Source organism: Trichosurus vulpecula, chromosome 7 (genome assembly GCF_011100635.1).
Source record: "Trichosurus vulpecula isolate mTriVul1 chromosome 7, mTriVul1.pri, whole genome shotgun sequence".
NCBI lineage: Eukaryota > Metazoa > Chordata > Mammalia > Diprotodontia > Phalangeridae > Trichosurus > Trichosurus vulpecula.
Window position 1 is genome coordinate 1,374,767 of NC_050579.1, and position 18,104 is coordinate 1,392,870.

Genomic DNA, 18,104 nt, shown 5'->3' on the forward strand with positions numbered 1-18,104 from the left:
TCCTGCCTCATGTCTCACACAGCTCATACAGCTCTGATACCATCTCGCAACATCCCCAAGCGTTCCCATGCCCTCGTAGATACAGTAATGCAACATCCCCCTTCGTTCCTATACCCCTACAGATAGCGCCTTGCAACAGTCCTGATCTTTCCCATACCCTTGTAGATACCATAGTGTACCATACATTGCAACAATCCAGATCCTTCCCATGCCCATACCGATACCCATACCAGAACAAAGTGCAACAATATACCCGTACTGCAACATTTCTATCCTGTCCCTCTGCAACATTTCTGCTCCTTCCCATGTTGTCATCCTCATACCCACTGGCCACTGGCTTATGCTCATGTAGTGCAAACCCTATAAAAATGGATGATTTCTCCCAATAAATCGGAGTTCCTTCCATCTTGACTCCCACCTCATCATTGCGCGCCAAGCCAGGTCCTTGATGGACAAGGACCCCCAGAGGAGAGGAGAACCCAACATGAGACCAATTCATATTTTTCTTGGAGGCTTTTGCTGTAGGCTCTTTGACTTTGTTGACTTCTTCTGGCTCTATGTTTTGATCTTCTTTGTCACCAAAAAAGGATTCTGGAATTTGAGTCTGAGTCTGAGCCCATTTTTGCTGCCTGGCCATGTTCCCAGCCAACTACTTGACCCTTGAGCTTTTGGTCACAGTATGACTGCTTGTAAAGCAAAGAGTACTTTGTCCCAAGCTTTAGGGTTCAAGCATTGCTGTTTTCAGAGCTACTTCTACTCCACTGTCACCGCAGGCTCTGTCACGGCAGTGCTCCTCCTTCCCCAAGAGCCACCAACCAAGACTGCAATCCAGATCCAAGCAGGGCACAGCAAGAGAACCTGCCTCTGCACCCACAAAGTGTTCCTTGCACTCCCGCTCTGATATGCCACTTGATTCCTCCCACCCTGTGAGCCAGGGACACTGGAAGCAGCCTCAGAAGCTTCCTGCTGCTGCAACCGCCACTGCTACACCACCTCCACCACCCCCAGGGCTGGAACTGGACTGCTCTCTAACCCGGATACAGCAACTTTCCCACTAACCTGCTCCGTGGTCTTTGGCGTTTGTGGGTTGAGAAGTCTGGTAACTGCCACAGCTCAACGATTCATGGCCCTAAGGCCAGCTTCAGCCAGCCGACTCCCGGTCTGGTCTGTCCTGGTGCAGCCCACACTGGGCTGCACTCCGCTCCCAGCACCATGAGACAGACCCTTCCCAGTGACCATCCAGGCTCTCCTGGGCTAGAGAACTGTTTCCCTCTACTATTTCATGGATTCCTCAGCTCTAGAATTTGTTCAGAACCATTTTTTACAGGTGTTTGGAGGGATTTGGGGGACAGCTTAAGCAAGTCCCTGCTTTCCAGCTGCCATCTTGGCTCTGCCCCAACAGGGCCTCAGTTTAAAAAATTATCAATAACTTGAATGAAATCACATTCAGAGCCAATACAATTTACCAATAATGCAAAACTTGGCAGAATATCTAACAAAATAGACAAATTAGGATCCAAAGAGATCCTAAAAGGGTAAATCAATGGGTTAGAAACTAATAAAAATACAATAGTGATAAGTATAAAGTCTATGTTTCAATCTAGAAACTTAGCAAAGATGAAATATGGGAGGGATGTCTAAATTGCAGTTCATCTGAAAAAGATTCAGTGATTTTAGCCACATGGAAGCTCACTTAATTTAAGTAAAGCACTATACATGGCAGCCAATAAAGCAAATATGCTCTTAGGTTAAAAGAGAGTCAGAGTAGAGAACCCAAAATTCAGGCTTTCCCTAGTCAAACACATCTGGAGGACTGTGTTCTATTCTTAGTACAGCAGGGTTATTGATAAACTGGAGAACATCCAAAGGAGGCCAATCAGAATGGTGAATGGCTCTGCGTGCCCATACAAGGTTCAGCTGAAGCCAATGGAGACAAAACCTGGAAAAGGCCTCCCACCCCACTCCTCCAAAACACATACTTCCACAAATACAGAGAGATTAAGGATCTTGCTCCAGGCCAATCATTTAAAGGGACCTCATATTGAAGCGGTATCATACCTGACCTGCTGAGTCCCAAAGCACAGAATTAGGAAATTTAAGAAGCAAATTTAGGTTATTACACTTCCTAATAATTAGAGCTTTCTCAAGGTCGAACAAACTGAATCAGGAAATGGTGGGTTTTCTCTCACTAAAAGTCTTCAAATACAAGCTGCATGGTTGCCTCTCACTTACATTGTAGAAGGTATCCTTACCAGACATGGATTATACTAGATAGCCACTAAGGTTCCATCTAGCTCTGAACTTTTGTGATTCTGTAACATCTAAAGAAATAAATCTTTCACAAAAATGGAGAAGTGATATATTATTATCTTTTAAAACAAAGTAATCATGGAAACACTGATTACAGAAAAATGAAAAATATGTGTAAAAGAAGAAAATAATTCAATTCATTAAAAAATTAAAAGCCAATTAAGGTAGTATATCTGCAGAGAAAAAAGAAATCGGGCTATGTTTTGTTGTGGGAGGAAGAGAGGGAGTAAGTAGGATAAAGGTTACAAGCATTTCCAAACTCCTATCAGTCCAGACCTTGCAATTTGTAAAAATAAATAGGACATGTTGTGAGAGGCTAAAAGCAGTCATTGACTGAAAGATATAACTGAAAAGGGCTGTAGTTTAGAAGGAATTAGGCAAAGACCAACATCTCACACCACAAATACATGGCATAGATGTCAAAGGTCATAGCATAAACAAATTAGGGGAATAAGGAAAGAAAAATATCTCTCACACCTACAGATAGGGCAAAAGTTCAAAACCAAACAGGAGACAGCTAAGGAGCAGAGGAAATGTTTTACACAAACAAAATCAACACATGAACTAATGCGAAATGAAGTGAGTAGAACTAAGAAAAAAGTTAGACAGAAACAACACTGTAAAGAAAACAACTTTGAAAGATTTGTTTTAATATTTGATAGCTATTTCAAAATAATTGATTTCCTTTGTAATCCTATGTATTTAGGCATTTAAACATTATAATGGGTATGAGTTCCTAGGCTTCACTAGACTACCAACGGGATCCATGATACAAAAAAGATGAGAACCACTGTTGTAAAAACTAAAGTAAAACCTCAAAGACATAAGAACTCTTATCAAAGCAATGACCACCACAACTCCAGAGGACTGATGATGACTACTAACAGAGAACTGATTGCCCCAGGCACAGGATGGGATGTACATTTTCAGATGTGGCCAATGTAGATTTGTTTTTGTTCACTAAACTTATTTGTTTGTGTTTTCTTCCTTGCATTTTGATTGGGGAAGGGGATCAGTGGTAGTGGCAGCCATGGAAAAAGCAGTATGGGTCACTGCAGCATGTAAAAGAAAACTAACCGAAAGAGAACAAGACAAGAAAGATAACTCTGTAGCACGTTGAGTCTTTAACATATGTTTTAAAAAGCTGCTCAAGGGCGCTGTAGTAGATAGAGCTCTGGTCCTGCAGTCAGAAGACCTGAGTTCCAATGCGACCTTGGACGCTTCCTAGCTGGGTGACCCTGGGCAAGTTGTTTAACCTGTTTGCCCCAGTTTTCTTGTCACCTTTCAGTCAGCGATACTAATCGTAGGGCGCTTCGCACAGCACCTGGTGCACAGGAAGCACTATGAAAACAACAGCTGTTATTATTATTGTTGTCAATGTTAAAGCAAATTGTATGAGGGAGAGACTTGTGGTTTCATGCGTAAACATCTTTTTGTGTTCTACTTTGTAGACGGGCATGCTTTCTTTCTTGTTGGTGTTTAAGTGGAGAATAAACCAAATGTATTTAAAAAAAAGGAAATGAAGGTAAGGTTAAAGGGATGGAATAATATCCATTTTCAGACATGGCCACTGTGTGTTTTAATTGAGTACAGGAGATGGGGGGGTGGCAAGAATAGCAGGGGAGGGGCAGGGCATGAGACAGTGATGCCCAAGAAAAGAGTAGAAGAAAAAACGGTGCTAATGAAGAATTAGAATGCAAAGGGCACAGAAAGAGGTTCAGGAGATGCAAGCAGCAAAGTTCTGAAACGAATGTGCTGCATTTATTTTATACTCTTAAAAAAGAAACAAACTTGACATATTGGGGATTTAACAGTTTCATATTCAGTTCTTTAAGTATGGGTGTGTTCATGTTTATCGGTATTTGTGAAATTCAGAATAAAAAGTAAATTTAAAAGAAAAAAAATTAAGGTGAGGCAAAACAAGAGATGACTTAAGATTTCAAAAATATTTTGAAAGGAACACAAATGAGCAGTAGCCACAAGGAGACTGCTCAAATGCTCCAATAATTATAAAACTTCAAATGAAAACATCTTAAAGCTACAACATAAAATCCACTAAATTCACAGGAGAATTACTGAATGTGATGCCAGTGGGACTGCGGAGATGTAGGCATGATAATCACCCAACTGGTAGAACTATGAAATGGTACAGTCTTTTTTGGAAAGCAAAGAAAGCCGTTAACAGGAAGAAAGAAAACCCAATGGTCACACTGTGGCACTTAGTGATGCCACTACAAACGTGAGACCACAGAATGGATCAGGGAAGAAAGGCTGCTTGCGGTGACTCACCCAGACGAAGGCCTCTGTGAACTTCTCCCTGGGACCTGCATGGTGCTTCTCTTCCTTCCAACAGAGAGATCACGTCCAGTGTACAAACAGGAATTCCTAAACAGAGGGAGATAAATTAGAAACTGATGGGGACAGAAAGATGTGTGAGAATTCAATTCTCTGCATGGAGAAGCAGGCAGCTAAGAAAGCCCAACGGGTGGTACGAAGGCTTTTTGGAGTGTATGCTTTTGTGTTGTGTACTCTCACGGAGGAAGATGGGTCACAATGCCAGGTCCAAGACCCTGTCCATCTGTACTGACTGTCCACAGGGGCAGACAAACTCTATAGTCTGCCATCCAAATGCATCCAAATGTACAAAGGATAACAGACAATAGACATCCTTTTTTTCCTCTGTGGATGCAAAGGCCAAACCATTTAGAGCCTGATGAATTCAGTACCATGTTATCCACCGAGGGAGGACCTCACCGTCTGCTACCACAGTGGGGAACATCTGTGGAGGGAGCAGGATAGCCTCTGGGAAATGGCTAAGTTCTTGTTATGAGCCCCAAGGTGGACTCACTCTTTTTAACACCAACCAGCACTGCTGCAGCAGGTGAAATAAGAAGATCTAGAAAGAACTAAACATGAGTATCTTGTGGAGGGCAACAAAGAGGCGATGGAGGGTCTGAACAAGCTGGGACACATGGCCAGTGTGGAAGTCACAGACCAGGCATGGAGTAGGTCCTGAGGAAGTGCACGCATTGAGGGTGAGAGGTGACAGACAGACAGCCCAAGCATCCTGCTCATGTCAAGCAAAAGGGAGGTGGCCTCCGGCACGTTGGGAGCGGACCCCACACAGCAAATCTAGGGGAAGCAGTGGCAAATTATACACAGAAAGGTCACATGTGGATGGCCTATAATCTGCATCACTGGACAGACCTTACAAAGCAGTGCAACCCATGTGAGTATGGATCCCAGATTAAACTATGCTCAAAGAAAACTAACTCACTGGAGCCACTTTTTGCTAAGAAATTAAGCCCTTTTCACAGATCTCAGCTGAGATTCAGGGATGTGATCAACTGACAGGTGCTTAAATAAGCACCTCTTACACACCCAGATACTAGAACAGGCATGCTGACAAGAATCAATGCCAATAAAGAGCTTTCGTTCAAAGGAGGAAAACAACATATCTGTATATGAATAAATAAAAATACCTTAAAAAAAACCCAAGGTAATTTTGGGACTGAGGCACCGCCAGCAATGGGGACGAGGAAGGGCTTCACTGAGGAGGCGGCTGGCCCCTGAGCTAAGTTACACAAAGGCCGGAGAGAGAGAAGGTGGATCACACTGTGGGAGGACAAGAAGTAATCCAGGCACACAGAAGATGCTCCATAACTGTTTACTGACCAACTGACCCACTGGACCCTAGAGTAACCGAAGTAGGAATAATGTGTAATAAACCTGGAAAGGAAGTTTGGAGTTAAGTGGGAAAAGGCTCTAAATACCACGAATTCTATGATCGATTCTAGAGTCAACAGGAAGTCCCTGGAGCTTCTGGAGCCACAAGAGGGATGTGGTCCAAACTATGCACTTTATCTAACTTGAGACTTTTAGAAATAAAGTTCTTTACTACTTCCTACAGACGAAGAGGGGCAGTTAGGTGGTGCAGTGGATAGAGCACCAGGCCTGGAGTCAGGAAGACAGGAATTCAAATTCAGTCTCAGACACTCGCTAGCTGGGTGATCCTGGAAAGCTCACTTAACCTCTGTCACAGTTCTTCATCTGTAAGAGGGGGACACACTGTGGGAGGAAATGGCAAACCACTCCAGTATCTTTGCCAAGAAAATCCCATTCATGGACAAAGTCCATGGTGTCACACAAATGAACAATATACAGGGCTATGTTGAGAGAGATACCATGTTCAGCTAAAACATGGTTTAAACCTATTTTAACCCTGTTTGCCTCATGGGGCTTCCAATGGGGAGAGTAAAAGCCATGCAAAGCAAAGATCTAGGAAAAGTGATCCCGGGGAAGAGTACGAGGGAAGACCTCCTAGAGGAAGCAGCCTTATCATTCTCCTGGAAATTTAGCAAGACTCAGTGACATGAGCGTCCATGAAGCAAAGAAGCTATAGCCTGAAAGCCAGTACAAGGAAACTCTGGGATTTCCATTTGTACAATTTCACTCAAGTCTATAGAACAGAAACACTAGCTATTGGACATAAAGGATCTGGGACTTTTCCCATACACCTTAAATACTCTTGCACAATAAGCCAACACTCAGCTGAGCCTTTGAGACCTCTCACAGCCTGCATCAAGGAGAACGCACAAACACTCTCGTGGATGGATTCTGAGTCGCAAAAGGACAGTCGTGCTTACCCAGAAAGACCAGGTTCTCATAGTTCTCCAACATCACATCCCTGTACAGGGTCCTCTGGGCAGGTTCCAGGCATCTCCACTCCTCCCCGGTGAAGTCCACCGCCACGTCCCTGAAGGTCACCAATTCCTGAGTCGAACACAAAGGAAAGCTTACGCAAAGATGTTTCTTCCAGATCTTCCTTGATTCTTTACGTGCCTCCATTGGTACTAGACTTAGCAGCACATATACAGTTTCCCTGGAGTGCTCAAGTTCATCTTGACAAAAATCTCTCTTCATGTGGCCCCAAGAAAAGCATTCGTTTTACTCACAGAGCCCCAAAGCAAACCACAGAATCGACCTTCATTCTATACTCAATAGGAATATTGGCAATCACACTCCAAATAAAATTTCTAGCATTATAGCAATTGTTCTCCATTACTAATCAACTTATTCTGTCTAGATTTACAAGGGAAGCAATATCCTAGGATCCCAGTTCTAAGCACTCACTAACGGCAGTCTGCTTGGACTCTAAGGTTACCATCTCCTTTGTCCTATGGAGATCTGGAATAAATGATGTTAATTAAATCAAGACATTAATTAACTACAGATAATGTACAGAGAACTGTGCTAAGTTTCAAGGGAGAGCTTTTCTCCAGTATTTCAATGGTACTCTGACCTTCACTTTGACCACTATCTCCCCTCAGACCCTGGTGGAGACTGTTCAGGATCCTGAACCTTTAGGAAGTGCCTTGGGATGGCAATGCTTCTTCTATCTCAGTGTTCCCAGCCATCATCTCCCAGCCCCAGTGGAGACACAATCTGGCCAGTGTTCTGGCAGGGGTTAGAGTCATAGTGACTGAAGACCCAGAAAAGAAAGGTCTTATCACTAGGAGTCTTGGGCACAAACAAATGACTCAAAATCAGAAGCTTATATGATTTCATTAATGGAAATGCCATTAAAGAAGAGGCCTTACCATCAGCTTTGCTGCTGCACCTTAAGAACCACGGACTCTATCTACCTGACGTGCAAAGATGTTGTCTCCCCCATAAAATGTGAGCTCCTTGAAAACAGGACCTATCTTACTTCTCCATTTGTATCTCCAGTGCTAAGAAATGGACACTTAGTAGGTACTTTATTCATTCATTACCCAACTGTAAAGGTTGTAATCCATCCATGCCTTCTAAGCACAACTGAGCGTTGTGTCTCTCCTCCCAGAAAAACCTCCATAAGGAGGCGGCCAACCAGGATGAAAGAGGCTTTCCCCTCTGCTTCTTATCGGACCTGTTCTTCTCTCATCCCTCGTTCTCCAGGCCATTACTGGCCCATTTCATTTTCTGGTCAGACTTTTTCTGTTGATGATTTTTTGTGCTGCTTCTGGCATGTAATTTTTGACCGGCAACAGACTGCAACCTATTGCGACCCAACCCATGACCTTCTGATGCCCTTCAGTTGGCCCCAAACAGGAATTCTCCTGAGTTAGTGGTATTCTTTGCTTTACTCCCAGAAAAAACAAGGGTAATGCTTCTGTTTCAGGAAAAATATTCTTTCATTCAAAGAAAATAATTTCCCACTGTAGCCCATTGACTTCCACCGGTTGTTTTGGGTCCAGTTTCAATAACATATATGAACTTATAGACCAAGTCTACGACCAGTCCATACAACTAGCTATCATAGTCTGGGCAAAAGGCCTTCTTCCCCACCTTGGTTTTTCCTTTGAGGATGGAGTGTGAATGGTCTGAAGGAAACCGTATCAATGACAGACTTAACAAAAAAAGAGCATTTGGAAAACCTGCTACAGATAATCCTTTTTATGATAGGCCCTGGGCAGGAGAGTTTCCATGACAATAGCAAACACAATTTCCTACTTTGAAACTTGGCTTGATATAAATAATTAGGAGCTCATCCAAAAAATTAATTTTGTTGCCATATCAACCAAGTAATCTTCGACAACCTTAGCACTCTCCTGGTTACTAATGGCGCTGCCAAAAAGTTGAGCAGCAAATTGAACAGAATATTCCAGATGTGCCGCCCCGCTTCCACAAAGCCTGGCACATAGTGAGAACTTATTTATGTTGAAATGAAGGAAAAAAAAATCTTGAACCTACTAGTCCAATTTTTTGACTCACATTTAAATGCTGAAATCTTATCATTCAGATAATACTCCAACCATAAAGACAACTGGTTTTCAAATCATATACATTTGTTCTAAAATGTGCTGCTTCATATTATGGAGACATTCCAGTTCTATGGATTTACTTTCTATATGCCATGGATCAAGATAGCCAGAGGAGCCTGGATGAGACTTGGGTGAATTGAGAATATTGGAGATTATGGAAAGAAATGTTACACCAAGAAACTCTATGGCACCACATGGGACACAGGAAGAGAGTTAGCTCAAACTCACCTGAATCCTCACGGTCAGGAACCCAGAATTCATTCCCTCCTCACGTTGTGTGGGCTGAGCTAGACAAGGAGAGAGAAGTCATGGGGGAGAGCAACCCTGCCTTACAGCTCCTAATCAAAGCCTTACATCCCCAGTCCCTCTCCACTGTCAATCCCACACTCTAGGTCAGAGGTGTCACCCACAAGGGCCGCATGTAGCCCACAATACAGCTGAGTGAAGCCTGAGCGAGAATCAAATTGGGAGAGACTTAACAAAAGAAAGTGATGAAAAAATAAATATATAAACCTGTGGGGTTTTCTAAGTCAGTGTGGGCCCACAGGGATCCTTATGTATGGTTTAGCGGCCTCTGTTTCTATGTCACTTTGACTCCATTGATCTACACCTGTTCCCACACTGTCAACCAGGTATCAATCACTCCTGAAGAGCATCCAGAGGCTGAGTTTTGCTTAAGTGCACTGCACATATACCCTGCCCTTACCAGGGTCCTACTACTTCTGCTAACCTTCAGCACTGGGACTTTAGACACTTAAGCAATGTTTAGACACAATGCACTGTAACAGCAACCACCCTAGCAGACCCAGGATGGCCTGCTACCACAGGTTCTTTGATCTGCTTTTAAAGAAAAGACAGCTTTTAAAGGGGTCAACCATCTTACTTTAATTACATTCACTAGTTCAGGGGAAAGGTCAGCACCCTGAATGGAGAAAATACAAGCAGAGAAATTAGCACAAAGACCAATGGACAGGGCTCAAATCTCTGAACAAGTCAACACAACAACTACATACACCACTGGATGGGGGGAGCAGCAACATCTGAGTAGTGGGGGGGCAGGGCTCTTAACAAACAGAGTCCAGTCCAGGGAATCAAAAGGTCCCTGTCATAAGTGAACCCCCAAAGCAATATCTCACCTCAGAGTATAGATACACTTTGTGACTCAGTGCTTAATTAGCTTAGTACCAAAAGGTGTGAAAGCCTTCCTACAAGCAAGCTTCCCTTAAGCAAGCTTTCCCTTTAACCAAGTTCCTCCCCCAATGGGCTCTATGTGACTCATGACGTATTACAGCTATGAGCTGAAAACATGTGGTCACATTAGCCTATCAATGGACAGGGAAGATCTTATTCCATTAACATTACATTCCCCAAGGTCAGATAATGGCCCGCACTAATGGAGAGAGAGGAGAAGGAACTAACACAAAGGTCAATGCTATCCTTATTCACCCTCCCCTTGGGGCTCTTTTCTCACCGGTTGTCCCCTGAGGCAGCTACTTCCCTGCCTCCCACAATGGGCAGGGGGCACTTTCCCCCAACACTTCTGGATGCTCACCTCCTCTCTCCTCTGGCACCAGAGCCAAGTCTGCCATGTTCATCTTCCTGGCTGGGCTCTCCCTGCTCAGCCCTCACTTCAAGGACCCTCTGCCTGGAGTCACTGCCCAGTCGGCAGGACCAGAGGCTGCTCCTTCACCTCAGGTGCTGCCCTCAAGCTGTGGGGGAAGATCTCAGGGCAGGAGTCACCTCCTGGGGGTAGATGCTTTTCCTTGAAGTGTCCTCTACACCCTGCACCTTCCAGGACAGCTGGGGCCTGGGACAGGAAAAGCAAGGTCACTTTAAATGGGCCCTTCACACTGGGGCTCAGATCCCCACCCCCAGCTAGATCCTGTACCTCTGCTGCCGGCTGGAACCTGAGCACTTATCAGGGGCTGGTTAAGCAAGAGGAAGAAAGGAATCACAATCACATAGGATTCTCTGAGCCATCCACAGGCCCTAGACATGAGGGCTGGTAATACAACAACTACATACACCACTGGACCAGGGGAGCAGCAACATCTGAGTGGGGGAGGGGTGAGGGGGGTGTAATATTTCATTACAGAAGAAACCATTAATGCCTCATGTTGTTGGAGAAATGGACGGTCAACAACCGTATGGTGATGAACTATCGAGGTCACAGCAAAGAGTCAGGAGGGGTGTGCACCGCGTGTGGGGGTGGTAAGATTACACTTCTCCTTTCCCCAAACACATCCAAACTTTTAAACTCACACAAAGACCCTCAAAGCATGCACACGCTCCCAACATAACATGACTGTCATGCTTACACATTCATCTCAATGCGTATGTAGGTCACACACAGACACACGAATGTGCACAAACTCGCACCCAACATGCTGTAATTCAGTGCCTTCCGAGATAGTCACAGATCTCAGACACAAAGATAAGGGAATGATGAAATTTCATTCAATCGAGAAATATAATTCAGAAGTGCCACGTAACTGACACTGTAGAAGAAACAAGGCAGGCGGAGCCAAGATGGCCGCATGAAGGCTGCGTCTCACCGGAGCTCTCTCACAAGGTCTGTCAGATTCCCATAAAAAAGTGAATTTGAGCAGATTTGAGAGAGTCAGAAACCGCGAGCAGTCTGCGTGGGGCAAATATCCGAGCCGGGAGAGTCTGAAAGGCCGGAGGAACGAACCTGCAGGCTCGGAGAGTGCTCGGTGCGGAGCGGCTCCAGACCAAGGCGGAAGCGGCCGGCCGGGAAATCCACTTGGGAGACGGGCTGGGAGAAAGCTGGGCGCCCGAAACCGGCGGAGATCCCCAGGCCTCCCAACACAGGACGGCAGTCTCTGGGAGCGACGAGAGGCAGCGCAACGCCACCGGCCGTGAAAACACCCAGTCCTGACGCTTGCAAAACCCAGGAACTCGGCCTCTTGAACTTCCGGAAGACTCAATGGCCAGGTAAACGGCTCTAACCCCTCCCCCCCTCACCCAGAGAATTCCTCGGGAAAAAAAAAAAAAGAGAACTGAAACAGAGGAGAGAGTAGCGGGGCTTCACAGGACAAATACTAGAAGCTCATTAGTCCCAGAAGAAGAGTCGGCAGGGGGCCAAGCCAGGAGCCTAGACGTAATCTTGCTCCCCCAGGGGAAGCGCCAGTCATCAGCTCAAACAACAAACAGCTGAGACCATTGCTGAAAAGCAAGTGCTGGAGAGCACCCACAGGGAGTGAGTCGCCAGGGAGCCAGACCCCTCCCCCACACCTCAGGAAACTGAAGGTTATAATTTTAGACTCACAACCCCCAGAATAAGAAAGCTGGGACAGAAAGCCCTGAGACTCACAGATAGAAATTCGTTGTAAAGCCAGCAAAAGGCAAACCAACATGAAGAAGAACACAAAAAAACCGAGGGCAACAGATTCTTTTTATGGAGACAGGCAGGATCAAAATATCGACATAGAAGAAGATAGCAATGACACGGTAGATACATCAGATACCTCAAAAGCTAATATGATCTGGTCTCCAGCCCAAAAAGCACTGCTGGAAGAGCTAAAAGAGGATTTTAAAAACCAAATTAGGGAGCTAAAAGAAAATATGGAAAAAATGGAAAAAAGGGAGAAAAAATCCACTGACGAAATCAAGTCCCTAAAGAATAAGATTGGCGAAATGGCTATGGAGAAGAAACAAGGCAGGCCTTGTGGCCTAGCACAGGGGTCAGTAATACCAGAACACCAGCCAATTGGTGATCACGATTTTGGACGTGGTAGTGCATCCTCCCATGCACAGAAACCCAGGCAGAGACACACAGACTTATAAAACACATTGCATTAGGATGAGGGAAATGATTTAGACCCAAACATCTTCAAACGGTATCAGTCGGCTTGGTGTGATTCCATTGGCCATCAGCAATTATGAATATTATGCTTACCTACTAATATACATTTAGTCAGTCAACTAACATGAGCATAAGAATTATATATATTAATATATATTTTATATATCTTAGATACAAGAATAATTAGATAAGGTTAGCTATTCCTTCTTATATCGTGTCCCAAACAGGAGCTCCAAGCTATGACTTCACTGGTGATTAACTTGTCCTAAATAAAGCTCACTGGTTGTTACAAAGTTTACTTGCCTAACCACAAGTACACAGACCGAAGGACCTCCACCCTTGTGGGTGAAGAGCCCAGGACCCTGCCCCGAAGGCTGGGTGGGATGCCTTGATGGCTATGCAGAGTCCACAGACTTGCCCAGACCAGCCTCTCTTCCCTGTGGGGCCAGTCCCATCTTATACTGCGCACAGTCATCCCTGGTGCCTTGCCCATCCTATGTCCCCCGCCGTGCTGAGGCATTGCCGCTGGCCCTGCTGGAGTCAGAATCCAGTCTACGATCCAAGGAGCTTGTATCTCTCTCGGCCGCCTCCGGGCATCGGCATTGTGGAGCAGAGGGCCGGGGCTGAGGGGGCAGCTCGGGCTGCGGGCAGGCCCACACCTCACTGGGGAACTAGAGCTGAATCAAGGGCTCGGGCTCTGGAGTTTCGGAGAGGTCCGTACCCCACAAGGCCATGCGCTTGGGATGCCTTTTTAAAGGCAAATTTTTATTGAATTCTCAATGAGGAGGGACATGATTTTTAGTTATCAGACTGAATGGGATGGATAATTGTGAAGACTTCACAGGGTATGTCTAATGGAGAGGTTTTGGGATTTGGCTCTGTGATTTTGGAAGGTCAGGGCCTGGAGCTTGGGGCGTGCCCTTCCCCCTCTCTCTCAGATGTTAGAAGATAATGAACTTCCTGTGAGCTATTTGTTCTCTGCTCCAGAAAGGGTCTCTCCTCCCCCCCACCCCATTTCTTCTCCTAGACTTTCAGACGCCATCCTGGCAGTTGAGTTCTGATAGGGAAAAACCTGAATGGACCAGATCAACCTTGGTCCTCTGCCTAGTTTTCGCACCTAGACTGTAAGCCCATCTCCCAGCCAATGGTGAGAAGGGATAGAGGTGGGTGGGAATCTTTTTCATAAGAGTATAAATTAGGGCAGGTTCCCTTTTACCTCGCCTCCTCCATTATGGAGGTGTGCCCAAATCTTGCAAAGTTTGTGAAATAAATTTACTTTGTTTCTCCTAAAGATGTCTCTTCTATTATTTAAAAATTCTGTCCCATACAGTTTGGAGGTTCCACCGAGATTTGCACTCTCCATGTGGGCAGGCACAGCCCGCCACCGGAGACTTCTCTGACTAGCTGAGCGTCTGAGGGCAGGCCTGGTCTCACTGGAGAGTCACAAAACTCGGAGGAGAGGAACGTGGAGAAGCAAAGTAAAAAGGGGGAAATTTGAGTGCACCATGCACTGAGTGGAAATCGGCTGGCTGTGAAATTTTCAGTCACGAGCAGTCATATGCCGTGTGACCCAGGGTAAGTTCTCAGTGTCCTCTGTCTTTGCGATCCAAGAGTGTCGACTGACAGATTTAAGGACTCTGAGAAGACACTGGGGGTCTGAGCTAAGATCATGAGGTCTTAGAAAAAACCAAGCCACCTGGCCTTGGAGTGCCAGAGGATTGGAATTTGTGGGGTTTCTAACCCGGAGACAAGGACGACCTGTCTCGTGTAAATTGGTTGCAAATCTCAGCGCTTGGACGGCCCTTATGTGCTATACCAAAGTAGAAAGGAATGGCCATAAAAAGAGCTCTTAATTTGACTCAGGTGGGGAAAATGGGTTTCCCCTGGTAATGTTGAGAGTGGGTCTGAATCCCAATTCGAAATTGTTCATGTGAAATGCCTAGCTAACTAATGTTTTGTCTGTGTTTTTTTTGTTCTATGTTCAGGTAAAAATGTTTAACTCTAGGAGACTGAAATGGGCTCCTTTGGTATGAAAATTGTTAGATAAGGAATCAGAGCTGAAGCTGCCAGCCAGGAGGGCTGGGGGCTCTGAATTAAGGGTTGGTTAGATTCTAAAGGGAAAAAAATCTGTCAATTTTGTATTGAGTTAGCCTATCTAACATCAGGCAAGTGTTTAAACTGTAAAGCGGGTCTGTATGAAAAATTGGATGACCACTTTAAGGAGGTTCAGTGGTCTGCTTAGGATGTGATTAAAAGTTGTTGGTCATTTTAATGTTTAAGTTTTAAGGTGAAAAGAAAGCAGCTGGGAAGAGGAAAAACTGGGTGAGTATGTAATTTATTATTTACTTGAAATGTTTGAGGTAGTTTGGGTCAAGATTAGGGAAAAAAGATTGAAATTGGAATGCAGAGACTAAAAGTTAAAGTAAAATTTGGGAAAGAGAGAGAACTTGTATAAAGGAATTTAGGTGTGGGGGTAGAACTGCAGCTGAGTCCACGTGGCTCTGGGTCCATGTGCTCTTGGCCACCCCCTCCCCCCACTCTACCTTAGAAGACTGGGTGTGTCAATCAGGAGCTGAAGCTAAAAGAACCTTGTAACCTGATTGGGAAATAGGGCTGATTAGTTAGTGATGAAAGGTTTTATCAAATCTCTGGATATTGACTATGAGAAAGATTTTGATTTGCATAATCATTAAGCTTTGCCCACATAAGGTATTACTGAATTTTGTTTCATGGAGATTATATAAAATCATGATTTGAAGCCATATGCTAATGGCTAGGAATAGGAAAATTAGCATGTCTAAAAGGCTGGCTCCTTTGTTCTCAAAGGGATGCCAGGCCCAAAGTAATTTACCCATGGCTGAGATCTTCAACTCACCTTTGTCAATCCTCCTCAGCAAGTGAAAGGGATCCCTCTCTCTTGCTGAGGCAGACAAAGGGAGGGGAAACAGAAAAATATTTTAGCTTGGTAGAAAGAATGAGTGGGGAAGCTGCAAACCCATGTGCTCTTAAGGACCACTCCTTCTTATCTTTCTTAAGAGTCCCAAGGTTTTCTTTTGAAGAGAAATGCCCGCACCCCTTTCCCCTCAAAATCCTTTTTAGGCATTTTGTTAATTGCCAGTATGCATAAGATGAAGCTTGGAGAAAGCGGGGTGCAAATAAAGTTTTTCTTTCTTTTACAAGTTCATGCACAGCCAGGCAAATACTCCTAATACTTGGGTCAGAGGTAGTGGGTGCTGAAGAATATACAGCTAAATAAATAAAGTGTATTTAAGATATTAATGTATTAATATATGTTATGCATGTATTTATATATTAATGTGTTAATATAGAAATACCAGAAGTAACAGGATCAACAATTCCTATATGTGATAACCTGGAAATGCAATTGATGTCATCTGAAATTTATTGCTTCTGTATTTCTAAAATTCTCTTAGATTGTGAGATTTGAGAAGACCATTATGTGATTTTAGTCTGAGTTTGATATATGTGAATTGGGTGCTTTTAAAGATGTGATGAAAATTTGGTAATTTTAAACTGTCATATTTGGTTTAGAAATGTATTTACCTAGACTGAAATGAGTAGTTCAAATTTTACATACATAATAATGTTTAGGGCATTATTACATTTCTATAGTATAAATTTTGTTAGAGTTGTATTAGGTTAAGAAGTTGGAAAATTGCTGTAACCTAAGAAATTATAACTTTCAAATTTTGTCTGAAAGTTCAATTGCAATTGTTTTTACTATAAATCAAGTATTTATACAAAGGCCTTATTGGGTCCTCCTGTAATCTCTGTCAATTCAGGATACATTGTGAACTGTTTAAAATGTGGTTTTATAAACAGTAATCTTTTCTTTTACAGTGCTTAAGAGTATTGGGCCTTAGAAATTAAAATGTTACCACTAGTGATTAAAATAATTGCTCTTATAATCTAGATGTTGTTAGATTAAGAATTGTACTTAATTAAGAAAGTGAGGTTGTTAACTGAACCAAGAACTTTTGGATATTCGATCTTGTGTAAAAGTTTTCAGTGTAGAGGGATTCCTATGGACAAAGCTGTTAAAGTCCTGGTAAACTTTGTAATTGTGATAAAGCTAATTTAACTGGGTACGTAATGTATAGAAATTAAGCATTCTCCCCATTACAACATCTTTTTGACTAAAGAATTTTGTGATATCTAGAAATTCTGTAATAACAAAGAATTGAGTTGTTACAATACTTTGAAAAATATAGGGGTATGATTTTCAAGCCTGTATCATCTAGAGATGTATTTATGTATGTTAATCTGGAGGTTTATGGATTAATTTGTGATGGTGCTTTGGGAATTTGTGAATGAATCCCAATGTTTAAAGGTTAATTTTGCTTTAAGAAGGAGAGAGACACATCTCATTTTAGAGCTGTCCAAACAATTTTTCTTCATGACAGTTTAGTGATATCAGGATCAATTTTTAACTGTTTTAAAGAAGGGAACATACTTTTGAAAAATGCTCTGTAAAATCTTTTTTGTATGATTTTCAGAAGGCCTGCTGAATTTCCACCTGTAAGCTAATTGGTTGCAGTCCAAATTGTGAGTTTTCCAAGTTCTGGGTGAGAACCTTATACTTGGGGAATTAATGCTTATCTATAGAAGTCTCGGGGTAGGGTGGTTAAAGCATGTGTTTTATGTACCCCAAGAAAGGCCCATTCAATGTCTTATTCTACATTTTTGAGTAAGGAGGCAGTCTGTGCATTCCTTACTCCACTCCCCCTTAGTTCAGATAAGAAGAAAGAGTTTTTACTGAACGAAAGAACAGTAGAGGTCAGAAGCCTCCAAACCTGGCTTCTTAAAGTCAGCAAAAGTGATGGGTTTTTAAAATAAGATTAGGTTTTGAGGATGTGGGTCTTAAGGATACAGTTTTTATTAGTGAAGCTTGCCATCTGATGGAAAAGAACCCACCCTCAGGGGGAGATGATATGGCAGATCTCTTTAATCAGAAATAAGCAGGTAGTGACGAAAGGGAAGTTATCTGCCAGAATCTGTTACCATTGTGAAAGAAGTTGGTTTTATGGGGAAAAATGGAAAATTGGATAAATGCAAATATGTGAAATCTTGTTGTTTTTAATCAAATGACTAGTTACATTGGTACTCTTGTATAGCCAAATGAAAGATAATACGGTTTCTAAAGT

At 43.4% G+C, this 18,104-nt stretch overlaps 1 protein-coding gene across 3 annotated transcripts in view; it reads right to left on the reverse strand.

Annotated features, from left to right (window-relative positions):
* The window catches only part of LOC118855883 (zinc finger protein 271-like), a 28,340-nt gene that overhangs the window by 6,714 nt on the left and 3,522 nt on the right, over nt 1–18,104 (reverse strand). The window contains exons 2-5 of one of the 3 annotated variants that reach the window (XM_036765915.1): nt 10,666–10,920; nt 9,342–9,400; nt 6,957–7,083; nt 4,600–4,695 (exon numbers count right to left, since the gene is read on the reverse strand). In XM_036765915.1, the coding sequence (XP_036621810.1) occupies nt 4,600–4,695; nt 6,957–7,083; nt 9,342–9,400; nt 10,666–10,708 (325 nt within the window). In that variant the 5' untranslated portion in view covers nt 10,709–10,920. The remainder of the gene's footprint in view (nt 1–4,599; nt 4,696–6,956; nt 7,084–9,341; nt 9,401–10,665; nt 10,921–18,104) is intronic. The other 2 variants (XM_036765916.1, XM_036765917.1) reach the window with 2 other exon arrangements.